This window comes from Anas acuta, chromosome Z (assembly GCF_963932015.1).
Source record: "Anas acuta chromosome Z, bAnaAcu1.1, whole genome shotgun sequence".
In the NCBI taxonomy this organism is placed as follows: Eukaryota; Metazoa; Chordata; class Aves; order Anseriformes; family Anatidae; genus Anas; species Anas acuta.
In genome coordinates this window covers 6,440,648-6,459,881 of record NC_089017.1, presented here as the reverse complement: position 1 = coordinate 6,459,881, position 19,234 = coordinate 6,440,648, and the positions used below count along the sequence as shown (strand labels likewise).

Below are 19,234 nucleotides of genomic sequence, written 5' to 3'. Positions count from 1 at the left end.
TGTCAGGCCATGCACCCCAGCAAAGCAGATTTTCTTGGACTTTCTGTAGGACTGTTAATTCTCTGTCTTGCTGGGGAGGTCAGGAGCTAATGGTGACCTTTTATTCCCTTGCTGAGAAGAGCAGTTGGTGCCCTCAAGTGGTAAATCACAGAAGGAGAGCGGCTTCGGCTGTGCGAGCGTGGCTTTGGGGTCCTGTCCCAGGCGGGATTGTGGGCTGGGGCTGCTGGATACCTGCAACATTTTTGGCACTCCTAACCATGCTGTTTCCCCTTGCAGGACAAGCTGCTGCGATGACTGTGGTGGGAAGGAGATGTTCCTGGTGGAGTAGAGACCCCGACAGCAAGGTGTAGAAAGACAGAAGCTCCCCAGTGCTTCATCCACGGACCCCTCTGTGGGGCAAGCAGTGGCGTGGCTGCACGAAACCTCCTGCCTTGTGCTTGTCGTCAAAGAGAACCCCAAAACTGTCCCTGCGAGATTACATGGGGCTTGCTTTGGGCATCCACCCCTGCTCTAGCATGGCCCCAGGAGGCCCAGGGGGCCGTGGTGGGCAGCTGAGCTGCAGTCTGGGGAGCCGATGAGGGGATGCCCGGGGACGGCGATGCCCATCACGCAGGACAACGCGGGGGTCTTCCTCCCCCTGCTGTGGCAGTGGCTGCAGAACAGCCGGCGGGAGGGGGCCGAGGGGGCCGAGCAGAGGCTGTGCCGTGCGGCGGTCCAAAAGCTGAGCGAGTACATCCAGCTCAACTTCTCGGTGGACGAGAGCAAACTGCAGGCGACAGACAGCGTCGCTTCGGATATGGAGATCTGCACTGTCTACCTGGCCCAGGAGATGCGGAAAACTGAGGTTCTGGGTTTGAGCTTTGGGAACATCCCCGCCCTGGGGGACTATGGAGAGAAGCGGCGGGGAGGGAAAAAGAGAAAGGGGAATAAGGGGCCTGTGCTCGATGTTGGGTGCATCTGGGTGACGGACTTGAAGAAAAACAGCCCAGCTGGGAAGTGTGGGAGGCTGCGCCTGAAGGACGAGATCCTCTCTCTGAATGGGCAGTTGATGGTCGGCGTGGACGTCACCGGTGCAAGGTAAGGGTGGAAGAGCAGTCCCTGGTGTGTGGCTCTTGCAGCATGTGGTGCAAGTCACGGCTGGTGCTGACTTGAGTCTGAGAGCAGAGGTTTTGACCTTTGCTTTCCAGCCTCTGTGAGAGCTGTGGTTTCCTTCTTAGGAATCCACAGAAATTAACTAACAAAAGCAAATCAATAACTAGCCTACATCTGTTACTTGCACATCCACTGGAAATGTTTGAGGGGTCATTGTGTCAACAAAATAGTGCATTGTAAGCATCAGAGGGTCTCCACTAAGGCAGGATTCTTCCTGGGTTTGGATAAGCCTTTTTTTCTTTTTTCTTTTTTCTTTTTCTTTTTTTTTTTTTTAAACTAAAAATGAATACACACTCAGCAGCACTGGAATCTGTTATTTTGCTGGTGCATCTTATTTTTCTTGAATCATTTGAATTGAGGAAAGCTTTTTGACAGCTGAATGTTGTCTGAGACTTTTTCAAAGCAAGACATTTTTATGTTTACCAGATTGAAATAACTTCATTTTAATAAATTCCGTTTGATTTTATTTCATTTGCTCTCTTTTGCTGTTTCTTGTCCCAGAAAACCTGCAACCTTCAAGAGTTCAAATCAGAATTGAAGGTTCTCACAATGATACAGATTATTCTTTCTTTTTTTTCTTTCAATTGCTGCATGCTGTAAAATCTGTTACGGCCCAGCTTTGCTCGTTGTGGGCTGGTAGACATGCTCATTGGTTATTTATTTGATGCTTCAGTCATCAGGCTTGCAAACCACAATGGTCTTGGTAATGTTTGCAAGTTATAATTCTGCAAAATGCACAGCCTTTGCTCCCAATAGGCAGTGAACATCCTCTGGCCCTGTGAGTGGGTCTGCAGCTGCGATTTGGGGTGACCATTCCTCCCGAACCTGCCATGTGGCAGAACAAAAGCAGTCACTCCTCCATCTGTGAATGCTGGGAAGGTGAACCTGGCTGTTGCTTTGCAGGTGTGATAATAATCCTTTGTTAAGGTCAAGCCTGTAATTCAATGAGTGTTTAAATGTTAGCACTGTGACTGCAAGCCAGATGATCACTCGCACCCCCATATTTGAGAGGTTTTGTGGCAAAAAGGGGTTAGTGTGCTGCTTTCCCTTTGCCAGATGTCTCTTCCTAAAATCCAAAGGAACCGGTTTCAGAGGCCAGCAATAATGTTATCTTGTTGTTAATGCAGAAAGAAAGATAATACCCAATGGAGTCCAAAGTGTTTAGATATCAGTTCTTATTATCCTATCCCCGAAGGCTTCATTTTGGGTTTGTTCCTTTCTGAAAGCTCTGTTATTAGACCAGCAAGCTGTGGCTGTTACTAATGAGAACCATGTGCTCCATTTCCCTAGTTGAGATATCTTTTTTTTTGCCATTACAAAGGCAGAATTCCTACTTTTTGATGGTATGGGCTCAGTGTCATTCTTCTTAAGATACTACTTTAGAGTCCTCTACATCCAACTTAGGTCAAAATTTAGGACATGTCTTACTCAAAACCTGATTTGTTTTCAGCATCCAAAGCATTCTTGCCTAACTTACTGTTAACTGTGATTGGAGAAAGGTGCTGTTGACGGATGACAGTTTGGGACCTTGAGGATGCTCTCGGTGTGGTGTTTGGTTTTACTTCTTTGGGACCTGCCTGGTAGTCCCAACCCTGCATACCACCTTGTTCTGATCTGCTCCAGGATGCTTTGGGTGTCCTTTTTCGGGGTGCTCAAAGCAGAGACAATTTTGCATAGTTTTATAATAGGCTGAAAATCAACATCAGTTTGCCCTTTGGGAAACCTGCTTCAAAGCAGCAGCTATCCTAGAGTATTTCTGTATTGCTTCTATGGTGGCAGAAGGAGAGGCTTTTCCATGTGGTTCTTTAAGCTGTCAGAGCCAGACAGCACACTGAATGGAGATACCTGGTAGTCCTGGCTCAATTTCTGTGTACCCAATCACTCTCTGGCTGCTTGAGAAACTCTTCCAGGTCAATACGAAGGGCTGTTGAGTGCTGTAGCTCCCAAAACACTGGGCTAGATTGGCCAAATTAAAGCTCTGATTTATTGCTCACCCACCAAGTGTGCCAAGGGAGCCTCATCTTGCCTGGTGAATGTGTTGTGGTAGACACTGGTGTTTTAAGAAATCTGCTGATTTACCTCCACAGCAGGTGGGAATTTGGCACGTACTTGGGGACCCTGGGCGCTGAGCAGAGGGTCTCATGACTCTGCCTCTTTCCTGGGGGTTGAGCAGGAATGTGAGTGGGGTTGGCAGAAATGTGAGCATGTACATGGGCTTCAGGTCATCTTCAGCTCCCTCCTGCCATGTGCCAAGGGGCTAAGTCAATGTGCTGGACAACGGGAGAGGACAGGTAAAGGTGCGTGGTCCCTTCTGCAGGCCCTCCTGTGGAGGCAGTCAGTCTCTAGAGGATGCAGGGACAGATGGCTGGGGCTGCAACAGGTTGGGCAGCTGCAGACAGATTGCCTTAAAAAAATCCCCCCAGATATGATTTTTTTTTTTTTATATATTCAAGCAACTTGAACTTTAGAATTAAACTATCCACTTTTTTTTTTTTTCTTCCACAATCAGTAATAGCTTTGCACCTCAACTAGCCCATCTTTTGCAATTGCTGTGCACAAATTATTCCTTGTGGAAGGCTCTTTGTGCACTGCCTGGGGCAGGTCCTGTGCCTACAGGTCCTCAGCTCCCAAAGCAGTGACAGGGTCAGGCACTGTGCACAAGAGCAGTAAGAGCACAGGAGCACAAATTGGAGGGTACCACTCATCTGTCAATCCCTGCTAGGGAAGCTGAATCCAGTTTGACTTCTTAAAAAAAAAAACACTGTTTATTCAAACTCCACCTGATTGTAGAAACAGGTTGATTATTGCTGAGCTTGTTTCTTTTTTGTTTCTTTTCACTTAGGGAAACACTACGCAGTAATGTAATCATCAAAGGTCTTTGCTTAACAGCGTATTATTATATTAGAGAGGAATGATGTAGGTGGTGGCATTTTTGGTGATGTTAGTGACTGAGGGAAAATGATTGCTCTCTTCAGAGTTAGCAAATTGTGTGTCTATCAAATACAATTGCAGGGAAATGAGCTGTATTGAAGTACTGAATAAAGGTTAGTCAAAACTCTGCATATTTATTTATCTTCTGTCTATATAACTGTGTCTCCAAAACACATGGGTTATTTTTCCCCAGACAACAACTTCCTATGTATTTTGGAACTACTCCTCTCATTTTGGGCTATTACGCATTCACTGGAGGGAGGCTGTTAGTATTCCTCCAGATGACAGATGAATCCTTCCTTTTCTTGAGCATGAGTGAATGAGGCTTCATTGAGCAAGTCCTGGGAGGATTGCAAAAGAATTATTTTGTCAGGAATATCATTCAGTTTGAAATATTTGATTACGACTTTCATCAAGCATAGCTGCAATGTTGGACACAGCTACTACGTACATCTAATCTTTAAAATCACTGCTGAATAGATTTCCAAATTTAAACTGTTGTTGAAGAAAGCAAAGTAAGATACATTTCAAGTGATGACAGTGTGGTATAAACATGAGATACTATTATCATTTTGTCATTGAGGAAACCCAACCACTGCTTCACAATATCATGTTCCCCAGCTCCAGAAATGGCCAAACATTGCCATGTGTGGAAATACGGTCAGAGAGCTGGCTGCTTTCTTTTTAACCCACAAGCTGGAGTAGCTTCCAAAAAATGAACAGAGAAATGTTTTGACAGCCGTACCTTTGCATGGCCTTTTCTTAGTCTCTCCTCCTCATCCAGTTGTCCTGGGGGACTTGCTAGGCCTCCTCCCCAGCACGAGATACGGCATGCTGAATGTCAGGGAAAATCAGTTAATCTTTGAAGATGCTGAGAAAGATCTTCAGAAACCAGATGTGCAATGGAGAATGAGCTTTAAAGTGTCTGTACCGAAGGCAAAGCTTTGACTCTACCTAAATTAGGGACTTTCAGAAGAGACAAGGTGTTTCCTGAGTGCTTGCTGCTTCTGCACGCCACAACTACATGTGCATGCTCCAGGACAGCTGTGAGTGTGGAGGTAATGCCTTGGTCCTCCTAACAGGTCAGTGCTATTCTTAGTTGCATAATATATGGATATCCTGAACACCATCCTGCTTTTCTGTAAGTGTTAGCAGCTGATTACAGAGCATGATACTGAACTTCTAGCCAAATTACAGGTGTCAAAATATGCAAAGCAGTTTGTGCAGCTTGCCTGCGGCAGTCAATAACCGTGCCGGGCCATGTGCACGCTTGGATGAAACCTTTGGCTCCGTATTGAAACAGTCCTTGCTGGTGCTGGAAGTGCAGTATGCAGTCCCTGGCTGTATTCAGGGTCAATTCTGCTCTGAACAGCAATCTTCAGGAAGGTGCTGGGAGCTCTGGCTGTGAGGAGATGCAGTGTGGTACATTAGCAGAGGGGATGGGAATGGAGAATGGGTATTTTTACTGCATCTGGTTAGGGCTGCTCAAGAGTTTGACACTGTGGTTTGAAAATGGATGTTTCAATGCACTTTTTATTGAGCTCTCCCTTCCCCAGAAGTTTGAACTGAATTATTTTATTATTATCATTATTTTTTAATATCATAACCTGCTTTGCTTCCATCCCCACAATAGAAACGTTTCCTTGTCTGGACAACAAACTCCCCAAGTGCAGCCACTCTTTGATATTAAAGTGCAATGCTCCAGTTTTGCATTTCAATGGGGCCAGCTTCCTGCCCTGTCATGATGAGATACTACTGCTACAGGAGCGTGCCTGTGCTCTCCATAGCCACTTTGGTGGCCATGCTTGTCTCTGGGGCACCTGCAGGATTTTGCAGCACCGTGTTACTTGGTGAGGTGCTCACAACGCTTTCAGGTGCTCTGACTGGCATGTGGGGAAGGTAGGCTGTGAGGATGGTGAGCGAGGGTTACTTTTACATGATTCCCTGCAGACCATAGTGATTTTCTCCTCAGTTGATCCTCAGTTATCTGTGGTGTGACAAACCATGCCTTGGGCTGTGCTTCCTCAGCTCACCAGCTGGGGCCCTCAAGCTTAATTTTTGGCAATAAATCCATTCTTTGGTAGAGTAGGGCATTAGGGCACATGAAAGCATGCAGGATGAAGGAAGGGAAGGTTTTCAGGTTTCTGTGCCTGTGATAGACTCTTGTTTCCTGGGAAGTTATTGTGGATTGACCTGCTGCTCGGCAGAGCAGTCTCCTTCATGCATCCATTTTCTCAAGGAGAAATTACCCCAAGAAAAGTATCCCTGGCCATCGCAGAAAGCTTTCTCTTACTACCCTCCTACCTCCTGGGCATGTCAGGTTGTACAGATCGATTGCTCTGTTTTGCTTTGTTTCCTCACCTCCTTCCCAAAGCAAAAGTGCTGCCAACACAAAGCACTGCTCAGTGTAAGCAGCTGTTTTGCCTGGTGTTAGTAGGGCCTTCTCTTGGTTATGTTCATAAGAAAATATTTTTGTTTTAATAGGAAAACAAATGGAAATGTATCCTGGCCCTTTGCCCTTGGCCAAGGGGCAAACATTTCTGTGGGAGCTCCTTGTTAAAATATTAACAGCACTGACTACACAGAGAAAAACAAACACAGTGGTCCTGGAGAGCACAGCCTCCAAATACAATCTCAGGGAACAGATTTCTTACAACTGACCTAAAAAATGCCCCCAGTCAATTGTGGAGTTGAATTTGTTGCCTCTATTTTTTATTTTTATCACATTAACAATCTTCCTGCTGCAAAGTGATGGATTGGGGCACAGAGGCTGGGACCTGTGGCTCATTATCAGGGGCACGGACGGGCAGCACAGGCTGATGCGTCCTCCAAGCTATATGGAGCTTCTGAGTCCTGGGGATGGAAAATCAGCAGCATGTAGGGGTCTTGGCTGGGAGGTTTCTCCTCCAGTTGAGCCTCTGTGAGCAGGGAGATGGTGAATGTGAGCTCAGCCTGTGCAAAATGAGAGGATGCCTGAGAAAGTCTATCATTTCATCTTGAATGCTGAAGTGTGGAGCCACCTCTGCAGCATGGCTGCTGTATTTTGCTCTCATACTGAATATTAAATTCCATCACCTGCCCCTAAAATATAACAGGACTAAGAAACTATGAAAGAGATGTTTTTCTTCCCTTCCTTCATGTCTTTAGGAAAGGTACGAGCAGACTTAGCCACACGTGCTGAGAAATAAATTGCTCTGAAGAAATGAGCTTTATCCCAAATCCTCTCTCAAGAGCAAAAGACTTAAGCAGAAGGTCACTAATCCCCAGACTCGGCAGAGATCATTTAGCTTGTTTGTCGTCTTTGCTGTATTAATCTGAGCATGGGTTTCCCTCTGCACCCTCTGGTCCTGCCTTCCCTCTCAACCTCCCTGCTCTGTGTCCAGCCTCTGCAGGGGTATGGCCAGTTCCCTGGTAGCAATGGGCATTTGCAGCATCCCACCACTGCAACTGCCTCCTTGTCAGGCTTCCAAAACCCCTCTTCCTCCTTGTCTTTGCATCATATTTACTTTTTCCCTCAGCTTCATTTTAGCCGACAACCATAAATACATCAGAGAGAATCCCACGAATTTAAACACCTGATTTCCCACGTGTGCTTGCATGTTTGTTCCAAAATTTTGGGGGTGATGTGCTTGTCATTGCTTCCTACACACTGTTGCCGCCGAACAACAGAGCTCTCCTCTCTCTGTAGAAAGTGTGATCCAGGGGGAATACGTGACTAATTCGGCAAATCCCCAGGGTTGTCTGCAGCAAATGCTCCCCAGCCCCAGCTCTGTGCATTTTCCTTTCGGAGGGATTGCATCAGGCTTGAGAAGACTCATACAGAGGTTGGTGGTGTTGCCTTAGGAGGTGTAAAAGCTTCAGAGATTACAGAGTGGGTTGTCTGGAACTTTTTTAATTTGATGTTTTTGTTTTGTTCCATTGAGCTATGAAACCTCTGCATAGAAGGCTATACCTTGTTGCCAAGTGTGGGGTTGTACATCTCCATTTAATTTGATGTTCTGACCATGGTCTAATTACAGAGCACAAGCCCACGCTTTGGGAGGGAGCTCTGCCTTCCCCAGTGATCTGCTGTGGGAATAGTCTGGGTTGGTGAATTCAGCCTCGTGCCTTGTCATTTATCCCTGACACCAAAATGCCAGCAAGAGCCCTTTTCCATCCTGAGCAGGATTTCCAGCCCTGCATGCTGCAAGTGTCCCATGCTCTAAGGTCATCGGGAAGCCCAGTCAGGGTGCAGCAGAACTTCCTAATTGACAATCTGCTGTAATGCACAAAACAGGGTAACTTTTTTCCACTGTCCAGGCAAGGAGCAGGTGAGGCCTTCAGCCACAGAAGGATAAATTCACAGCCTCTCCAGCAGTGCTTCTGCCAGCACAGCACGGTGTTTCAGCCATCAATAATTAAAAAGATAGATGTACAAAAACATGAGCAAGGAATGCGTTGTGTCCATTATTCTTGCTCTTTCTGTAATGCTTCTGCCCTTACACGCCAGTATGCAATGTGCAGTCATTCACAGTGTCTCTTCTAATCTGTAAATGTGGACTGCTCTTCATTTCATGGGAGTCCAGAGTTTCACAAGAAGCAGCTGTGTGCTGAAGAATGATGTCCTTGAGCCAGGAGCTCTGAGCTGTTGGAGGAGGAGGAGGTGACTGGAGCCAGGTTAGCAGGTAGCAGTGAGGTACAGGGCCGGTTGTCCTTCTCCACCCCTACTGACTGACATGCCAAGAATCCTAGAAAGGCCTTCATGGAAATGTCTTACAACATCAGGCTGAGCAGAGCAGCCCTCCCATTCTCAGAAGACTTTTGGGGCTGCTCTGCAAGCAGGACGCAATTGTACCTTGTGTAGCTGTGGGTGCACGGCTGGTGTGATGGTTGTGATGCTGCCAGGTGCACTGGGACTGAGCCGTGACCCCCCAGAGCTACAAGCATTAACTGTGGTGGCAGCTTAAAGCCTGCTTATCCCCTGTCACTGCCTAGGGAAGGATGGGAGCGGTGAGGGTTGAAGGATGATGAGCAGGAGACAGTTCCACAGGCAGAGGCTGTGCTTGGTGTTTGCTCGTCAGGGGGAACCTGCCATCTATGGGCACAAGTGAGAGGACGAGTATAAGAAATGCAGGTGTGAACAGCAGAGGCTTGCATGTAACACCAGAGACCACCACTTCTGTGAATGGCTTTGGGCCATGCTTTTTTTTTTTTTTTTTTTTTTTTCCTGTGGAAAATTCATTGCTCTTCCTGTCTGATGTGATGCTTGCCCTTGGGCTAGGAGCAGTATTACATACTCCTGAAACTTGGTTTTCTGTCTCTTTTCTATCAGATTTAGGCTAATATTGGAAGGGCTCTTTAGCATCACTGTTCTTGCAGCTTTTTCTGGACAAAATGTATGATGCTCAGCAAGATCATCTGGGCCTCCAAAGGGAAATAGGTTTTAACAGAAGAATACCAATAAAAAGATAAGTTGGCAAGCACATCAAGGAGTGTTTATGCTGTGACAAGGTTTGGGGCAGCTCAGGAATATCAACTTGTACCTACTGAGGCAGGACAAGAGTAGGGCAAATGTGATTGTTAGCAGCAAATTTCACCCTCAAGCATCCAAGACACAGGAAGCACAGCCAGACTGATGTCTCCTGAGTAAGAGCATTTATCAGAAATCAGGGTTCAAGCTTTTTCAAAATGCAACAGAGTTGTTGAAATCTGACCAAAGGAAATTTCTGCTGATGGCTAAAACTCTCTTATATTGCTTAAAATGATGGTGATGGCAGAGTCTGTTTTTTGACTTCTCCTTAGCAGGCATCAGAGGTAACTGAATGGTCAAAAAAAAAAAAATAAAATAAAGTAAGAGTTACTAAATAGAGAAGCTATTTTGACTGTTTTCCTGGTCTGTTACTTGGTCATTGAATTGGGTTCAGGCCAGCAGAGCAGCTATTTGATGAAACAAATGTCGGTGATGTCCTGCTTCTCATCCTCACATACATCGACCTGCTGCTCCTTGAGCCATGATAGCTGAAGAATTAGTAAGTGTTGTAGATTTTTTACAGCCCAAGTTTTTTTTGTTCTGGTAGTGCAGGGACAAACAGAGATGTTTTGTCACCTGTAAACTTTGTGATGCCATCTGAACACTGAGTCTAGATGAGGAATATGAGCAATGAGTCTGGGGAATTCCATATAGAAAACAGTGAAAGCAAACAGAGAGAAACCAGGGTGTGAAGTTCTCACAGAAGATGGTTTCTTACACACTAATTGTTCTGTTGAAAACTGTGCTTCATATTTTCACCTGTAGAAAAGTTCTGCTAGAACACAGATTATTCTCAATTTCCTCTAGAGGGCAATGTCATATAAATATTTTAAGCAATTTTGGGGTTATGTCAACCAGGGATTTAGCCTGCCCTATCTAAGAATTCACAAGACAGCAGTGAAAAGTGTTTCTCTGTGTGCTTTTTAGGCTTTGTATATATGCAATATAATGTCTGTTATTGTTTCTTGGGCTTGTTCAGTTCAGTAGCTGATCTGTTTAAGCAGCACAGAAATACGTTTGCATTTTTGGCAGATTTGTCTATGCCAAAATGCAGAGAGGGAGTTGCTCATGAAGACCTGACTCTTCTCTTATATCTGTGCAGCTTCAATGACTCTCGGCAGCTGCTCCTTATTTAAACTCTTATAAAAGAGATTATGATCCAGTCCTTTGACGGCGAAGCTACCAGTTGCTGTAGTTTACATTGGTAGTTGGAACAGAGAATAATGGTTGGTAGGACAGAGGCAGTTGATGCAGAGGATAAATGTATATACCAATTCAAAGTGGTTCATACAACCTAGGGAACAGAAGGGGTTCGTGTTGCTACTTACTTCCCCCAGAATTTGGCAATTCCCAAATTCATTAATTATATTACTTGTTTGATGGATGTTAGTAACTGACCAATCTTTGAGTTAACTGTCCCTGTAGAAACAGCTGCTAAAATTAGTATGAGTGCCACTCTGGCCCTTAAAAGGTGATCTTAAGGGATATTGCCTCTGATTTTCAGTCACTGTTGTATAAAAAATGGCAAATGTGGATAAAGGCTGTTCTTAAAGCTCAGAGATGTAATTTGAAACATGCTTTCATGGACACAAACATCTTTTCTGTTGTCTCTCTATTGCCATCTTAACCCCCTCTCCCAAATCAACGCTACTAAAAGGGAAATTTGCTCTTGACTTCCCAACTTGAAAATGGCTTTAAGGAAATCCTTTTAGAATTAGAGTCCTTTCCCCTCCTGATGGTGACTAGTCCTCTGGAGCATCAGCATAATGGCCTTATTGGATTAACTTGCAAATCCCATATGTTTACTGAATTTGTGGTTTGACATTCTTTGTCAAAGACCTATTCCAAAAAAGTAACTGGCAATCTGCAGTTGCAAAGTTCTCTAAATGAAAAAACCTTTTTTTTTTTTTATTTTTTTTTCCCAAACAGGAAGAGGAATTAATTCAAGTGAAACATTTATTCCCCAAAGTGCTCTATTTGAAAACAAGGGCCTGTGAATAAAAAAGAGCAAGAGTTGCATTGGCTTCAAAGCCAGTAGTCTTTAGATAGCAAATCAAGATTTGCCCCCTGCTTTTGATACAGGAGTTCTAAGTGTCTTGAAGACACTACTCTTCCATTGACTTTACAAATTAAATAGGTGAGAATGACTTTTTTAATTACTGCGGCTGGCAAGGCAAGCCTTTCACGTGGTTTTAACCCTGTTTTATCAGAAATATCATAACACTTTTGTAAAATTTGTGTTGCTGGGAAAAGGGAAGGATAGAAGCCTAATTTTTTTAGAGACATTAGCAGCAACAAATTATTTCTGGTTTAATTTCTCATGCCATGTGGATTGGATGCGTTGGGTTTGGACCATGTATTCATTGGCACCCTGGTGCAGGGCTCATGTTTTCATCTTGCTGACTGTCTGAATCTGACAGTTTAATGCTTAATCTCGGGGGATTATTCTTTACCTTCAGATGGAAGGAGCTATGTTTGGGGCTGTGGGTGTGCTGGGAGATTGGCTTGCTCTGAGCTGGGATATCTGTATCTGTGTAGCCCTGAAAATATCAGCCTTACATGGCTGCAGGTACTGAGCAAATTTACCGCGGTTCATAACTTCATCTTTTCCTGTCTTGCTCACTGCAGAATGGTCTAAAGAGGGGCTTTATTGCACAGAAAAACAATCACTGACAGTAAGGTACTGCTGTGGGCTTCAGTGGAATTGCTTCCAGTTGGCCTCCATGGAAATTGAGAAAGTCTGCTTTCCAAACTTCCTCCTGCTACTCTATATATGACCCAGGAATACAAAATGCTGTCTCCTGTATGATCTGCTCTTAGATCGTTGCCTGCATTCAGAAAGTAAGAGGATATATACAGCAGAGCAGAAAATTGTTTAGTAAACTAGCCAATTTAATCAGGATGAACTACAGGGTTAAAATAAATCAGATTTCAATAATTCATCTGTTATGCTGTGGAAAAAGAAAAAAATAATGGTTAAAGAAGTGTACAAATGCCAAATGGATCAGAAGCTAATGGCTGGTGTGTGGAATTCAAAGTCAACAAGGGTTTAATGCAGGGCTCTGCTTTTAAATGGCCTGTTTTAAATAGTGTATGAGAAAGTCAGAATCTTAGTGCTTTATTAGAATTATTTTGTGACTCAGATGCTTTCCATGGTGACCCAAGAATCAAATCATGCACTGTGGAAATGAGTTTAAGGGGCATCATCATCATAAAAAAAGTCATGCAAGTTAGTACAGCAGTAAACATCTGTCTTGAGAGAGGTGAATTTCAGAATAGCTTGGAAAACAAAAGAGATAAAAAGACTAGAGGGTAGAAACATTTTATGATGGAAAGAGGACTCAGAAAGTCATTAATTCTGGCTGGCTGAATAGTAATCAAAAGTGTTTTGTCTAATATGTAATTAAATTAGATATCTACGTCTGTTAAAACAGTTCAGCCAGCTCTAATAACCAAGGAAACTAATCCCACGTCCAGGTGTCAGGTCCCATACTTATCTCCCTGAGGATTTTCCAGCCTTGAGGATATTCTCTCATTTAATGATAGCGCCATTAATAGTTTCAAAGAATATGAAGAGGCATATTCTCCCTTTTTATATTATCTTCAACAGCAGCACACTTGGGACCACTGGTCATGTACTGCATTTGAGGAATTGCGCTACTCTTGGTGAAGCTAAGTCAGGATCTCCTTTAGATTAGAAAAATCTAAAGGAGATTTTATGCCTTGTCATATACCGAGTCAAAAGCTGGTGTAAGAATCCAGCATGTACCCAGTGTAAATAACTAACTCAAATTCCACATGAAGTTCTGTCCCCTTCATATGTTAGTGGCATTTGCTACTTCCTTGCAGGTCGTGTTGCTTTCTGCGGTGAGCCCGTGCTCATTGCCTGCTTTACGTTCCGTTTCTCTCCTGGATGTTTCTACTTTAAATCATTTACTTGTAATTTATGCTTGCCTAAACCACATATGACTTAAAGCTATGTATCAAACCCCTGTCAAGGTCTTATGGCCTAATGGATAGCACGTGTGGAATGAAGAAATGCTGTGTCCTGGTCAAGCTCTCTCTCCCTGCTGCAATCAAGTCACGGCACCGGTGGCAGGGTGGCGATGACAGCATCTTGCTTTGTGCAGGTGCTGGAGCTCTCTGGGGGAAAAGCACTTTATTAAATGCTCGGTCTTACTGTGGAGCGTTTCCTTGCAGGTACCTGCCCATCCGTTGGAGGGTTATAAAGTAAGTAAAATTCTTTGAAATACCTGTTTCTGCAGATGTACATTTGAGCAATACAAATAAGTCCTACCTTATGAGATACCTGACTGGTTATGAATTCAGCCATTATTCAGTCTTCCCCAGTGTCTCCAAGAGGCGTCAGTGTAAACAAGTGAGACTTATTTACCTGCAGGGTTTCGATAGAATAGTGACAGAATGGAAAAACTGAATTCTGTTTTTCCAAGGCCTGGAAGCCAGAACACCATCCTTTTCTGAGCCGAGTGCAGGCTTTGAGAAAAAAAAAACCTTGTTTTTGTCGTGGTGTTCCAGCCAACATGCAGCTGAGGTTTGATTTCCAGATACGAACTTTGAGGTTTGCTGTGAAGTGAGAAGGTCCAAAGCCAAGCCTGACGGAGCTGCCAGCTTTGTGTTTGGAGCGAACGCTCCCTGACAAGAGGTCACGTAGTTACATAAAACTTAGCATATTCTACACTCACCGGGTTATCTTTTAGAGCCAAAACAGTGCAAAATCCTTGCAGGATGGCTTCATATGTGGGATGTGGGTTTATAGGGGAAAAAGGAGGCCATTAGGACTTTGGGAAAATGTGATGAAATGGTTTCCTGTTCAGTGTGACTATTATTTGGTAAGAACTTCCTTGCAAGTTTAAACAGGCTCCTTGGGAAGTAACTGAGCTGAGGAGGAAGCAGCGTCAGTATCAAGATAAGCATGTGAGAAAAAGAAAAATAGGATTAAATATAACCATGTAATGTATCTTATGGCTGCTTGTTTGTGTAGTGGGAACTGATAGCACAGGGAATGCCCCAGCCCACCAGCATCCCCCCTTTCACACCCACTTCACAACAGTCCCCCTTGTGCCATGGTCAGTTTTGCAGTCAGTGAGTCCATGGTGTGTTGTGGGGATGTCTGGCATGGACACAGAAAACTGGTGTGTGCTGCACTTCTTGGTGTTCAGTGATTTCTTCCTATGGACTTGCTGGGCATCTCTTCTGAGGACTGAGTTTATGCAGAACGTGAGAGAAAAAAAAAAAGTGAGCATGGTATAAAGGCTGAAGGTTTTGATCTCAGTCACGTTTAGCCATCTGCTCTTACTGCAGCATTCATCAAAGTAGCCTAAAAGTTGTGTCCTGGAGAAATGGCTTCCTTGGTCTGATTGAATATTTAAATTTTAAACTTACCATTGCTCTCATTTTTCCCCAGGTCAGCTGCATAGTGGGACTTTTAACCTTTAGAGTGTGCCAATTGATCAAAACGGTCCTGTATAAGTACTGAGGCCTGTTTCTTTTTCTTTCTTTTAACTGATGGCAAAATCCCTTCCTGACTCCCAGGAGGGCTTAGGACTTTGCCAGATTAAAGCCTGAAGCTGAGGAAGATCATTTGTTGTTTGTAATAGCCCTTCTCTCTGGGTACAATCAAAAGGCAAATTGTTATTTAGCCCTTAGGAAAAAAAAAAAAAAAACATACCTTTTTGTAATGATAGAGGGTGAGGGAGGTGAATCCCGAATCTTAGACGATATAGGAGTGGTTCCTGACTTCCATATGTGTATTATGCCAGAGTTAATTGATTAACTAAAGAGGAGACTCTTAGTTTATGTTTACTATGTAAAAGTAGAATTGGTAGGTGTAAAAAAGTAGTAGGTGTCCAAATGCAGTAAGCTGCCACAAACTGGTCTATAAGAAACAGCCGCAGCTCCAAAATTTTAACATGAAGTGATGGATCAGACATAATCTCTGATTCAATGAGATACAAGGATTTCCTAGGGAAAAATCCAAACCAGACCCAAAATTCAGAGTAGATCCTGGCCGTGAGTGCCATGAGCACCATGCCTGAGATCTGCCATCAGCAGCAGATGCTGCCGACACGACACACGGTGAGAGCCTCTAACAAAGGCACGCTGGACCCATCCAGCCCAAGCAAGAAGCCTTGCAGATTAAGTTGATATTACTTGGAGGCTGTATATAGCTTTAGCAAGCAAAACTGAGCCTGGGTGTTAAGATGATCTGGATCAAGAAATCCAAATTAGGTTTCCTCCTTAAAGAGAAACGAGCACATTCTGGCACTGCTTGTCATAACTGGCTTTAGAAAGAATATTTGGAAACAGATGCAGTATGTTTCTGCAGATTAAATCCAGTCTATGAAATAAAAAGTATTCTCTCTGCCTGCACAGAATGGTCAGAAGACTCCTGGAACAAAGTCCTTCCTAAATCTCATGTATGTTTTAAGGAAGGCTCTTGAATCATTAATAAGTGACAGGCGGATGGCACATTTGGACATGCACTGGGAAGTGTGCAAAGATAAAATGTGTGGTGGCTGGTGATGTTTAAAAAGCAAACAAGATCTAGGCTTCTGCTTTGAATATCATAAGGTACGGAGCTTATCGCATTAATGGAAGCTATTCTAGCATAAAATGAAAGCCACGTTTGGAACAGTCTCTGCGGTCCCGGGTTAGGACACTGGGGAGAGTAATATAAAATGCCTCCAGGGTGGAGTGCGAGTTGCTGGAGGGGGCAGCCTCTGCTGTAACCTACATTGTTTTTGTAGTTAAAGAGAGGAGAAAAATGTTGCTTTGATAGGAAATCCTTGTGCGCAGGCACATACATATCTGTGTGATATGGATGTGTATTTGCTAAGAAGGAGTTAGCTTCTGAGCAAGAGCTTCTGTAACCCTTCCTGCTACAAAAAACCCACTGGCTGGGGTGCTGGCAGGAAAAGGAGTGCTTAAGCATCGTGCCAGGTGTTTGCAGAGGGGTAAAATGCTCCCTCAGCTGCTTTGCAAATGCATCTCCCTGTGGAGGTGTGTTTCAGTGTCTGTGTGCTCCTGGCAGCCTTCACCAGCAGAAGATCTGGACGTGCTTCCTTGTCCCAGCATCCGCACGCAGTCTTGCTCATGGCTGGGGCTGGGAACTGGCACCAGCCTTCCACTCTTCTGGCCCATCTTTCAGCTTATCTCTCTCATGCTTTTTCTGGGATGTATTACAGGCTCATGAGTGGTCCCATTTCTTGTCCTGGTTAAGTCACTTCCAGTGCTGCAGATGGAGGAAGTCAGGGAGAGCCCTTGGGGGAACCATGCTGGACAAGATTGCCTGAAGCATTGTCATGGGGTGGTTATGTATGGCCAAATCTGTGGTCGGTCCACATGTGGAAAGCTGAATAAGAGGCAGAGGCAGTAGCAGGAGACATTTCCTCTCAGAAAGAGCAGTCAGGCATTGGAACGGGTTGCCCAGGGAGGTGGTGGAGTCCCTGTCCCTGGGGATGTTCAAGGAAAGGTTGGACGTGGTGCTTAGGAACGTGGTTTAGTGGGTGACAGTGGTGGCAGGTGGATGGTTGGACCAGGTGATCTTGGAGGGCTTTTCCAACCTTTATGATTCTTTGAGGTGCACAGAGCCCACCCAGCCCCAGGCAGCACCTTGCTGCCTCTAGTTAGTGGCTGGCAGGTTTCAAGTACATTTTTCACCTATCTGGTGACCCTTGAGGTGTCTAATGAGATGTACATTGCGTACTGTGCGCGCAGAGCCTTGCTGCTGAAAGGTTTGGATTGCTCTTCTGGTGCAAAGAAAACAAACCCCTCTGAACACTGCGTTCCCCAAGGCTGCTGAGCACCCCGTGTCACATTTTACACTCAGCAGAGCTTAGCAGAGTTATAAATAATCTTGTTGTCAAAATATTTCTTGGGAGTGAAAATGTCCTTAGGATGCTTTGTGAAATGGTAACCTTTGGACCAAACAGGGTAAGGAAAAATCAGAGCAGTCTCCGACCCTGCAAGAAAAGTTTGTCTTAGTTGCGTAATGTGGGAGAAAGGTTAAGAGCAAACTGGCATCACCTTAGGGAGGGAAAAGAATGGAATTTAAATTGAGATCTAAGGGCGAGTACATAATTTAAGATATTATATCTTTGTGAAGTATTTTTCTTTTGATGCCTGAAAGATTATCTGGGTGAAAATGTCTGGCTCTGTGCAGTGGATTGAGATCTTGCCGGGAGTTGTCTTTGAATTCAAGGGAGAGTAAAACCTGGGTTTTCCCTTTTCTTTATTTTGAAAGGGTAATCCAATTCTAAATTTGGCCCTCAAGTTATCATTTCTAAAAACAAGCTTGAATAAGTGTTTCCATCCTGGAAAAAAAAAATGCAGTGATAACAGATTTTTTTGATCAAATACATGTTGCTGTGTAGAGTCCAAACCTGGTCCGTGCACCGTAAACAAGTGAATGTATTAGGTGAACAGAAATGAAAATTAAACAGAGGACACTACTGAGAGAAACACAAACAGTAAATAAGGGTTGAGAGGTGAAAGACAGCTCAATGATTTTTTCGATTTAATAACTGTGGCTGGTGTTAAATGTAGCAGATAGGCAAATTGCTTTAACTGTGTGATTTCTAGGTTATTACTCTCTCTTTTATTTCAACAGTACTAGTAGGTCTTGCTGTTTTCAGCTCTCCATTTTTTAGTTACTGCTTTGTATTTTGCAGTAAAATATAGTATACTAAACACAACACCCAACAGTGTTCTGCACTAATTGATAAAGTATTATTCTGTTATAAAGTAGATACCTGAATTAGGCAACTGCCTGGGTGAGAAGGCTTTATCTCCTGTAGATTTGTAGCAACCTCTAAATAAATTCTATGAGTACATAAAAAAGTAAATAAAAATGAGTTCAGAGCAGTAAAATGTAGATACATTACATCACAGTTTGGAGTTCCATGGAACATACTGTTAAAGTGGGGATTTTTTCATGTATACAATTGATTTTGAAAATGGTCAGGCTGTAAATAAACTGGAAGTGCATAAAATCAGTTCCAACAGGGCTGCTCACCAAACACTGTAGAGGCTTCGCAAATGGCTTTCTGCCCATGGGGCTCAGCCTCTGGTTAATGGGGTGTATTTGGAAGATGTGTTCCAGAAGAGAGCTCGTGGGGAGCAGAGAGAGTGCATTATGAATGCAGTCAGTCCCACATCACCCTCCAAGGAAACCTCTAAGCAACCTAAAAAACCAGCCCAGTGGAGAGATTTTTTTCTTAAAATTTCTGTTTTGAAGGATATCAAGCTTTCCTATTTTCAATATCAATTAGCTATAACATAGCAAGTTACAGTGTAAGCTCTCTGGGACAAGTACAGTGTATCTGTATTTTCCTTAGAAATCACTGACAGTATTTTGAGTGCTATAAAAATAATAAATGTAGATGAATGAATGTATTAATACACTGAGCTGTTACACTTCCCAACAGCTATCAATACTGTTTCATATGATTTTCTTTTCATATTTTGCCTGAGAAACCAGTCCTTCTATAATAGGAAAAAACATCTCTGGTTATAGCCCCTGTAACTAAGGAGCACAACTGAAGAACTTCCTGGCATGCAGGGACAAGACTTGAGAACCACCCCCCATGAAATGACTCAAAAATATCTCATTTCCTACTATTT

General features: G+C 43.8%; 1 protein-coding gene across 1 annotated transcript in view; it reads left to right on the top strand.

The window, feature by feature from the left end:
* PDZD2 (PDZ domain containing 2) overlaps window positions 1-19,234 on the top strand; it is a 199,017-nt gene that overhangs the window by 60,268 nt on the left and 119,515 nt on the right. The window contains 1 exon segment of the mRNA XM_068666448.1: window positions 277-1,077. Within this exon segment, the coding sequence (XP_068522549.1) occupies window positions 575-1,077 (503 nt within the window). The 5' untranslated portion in view covers window positions 277-574.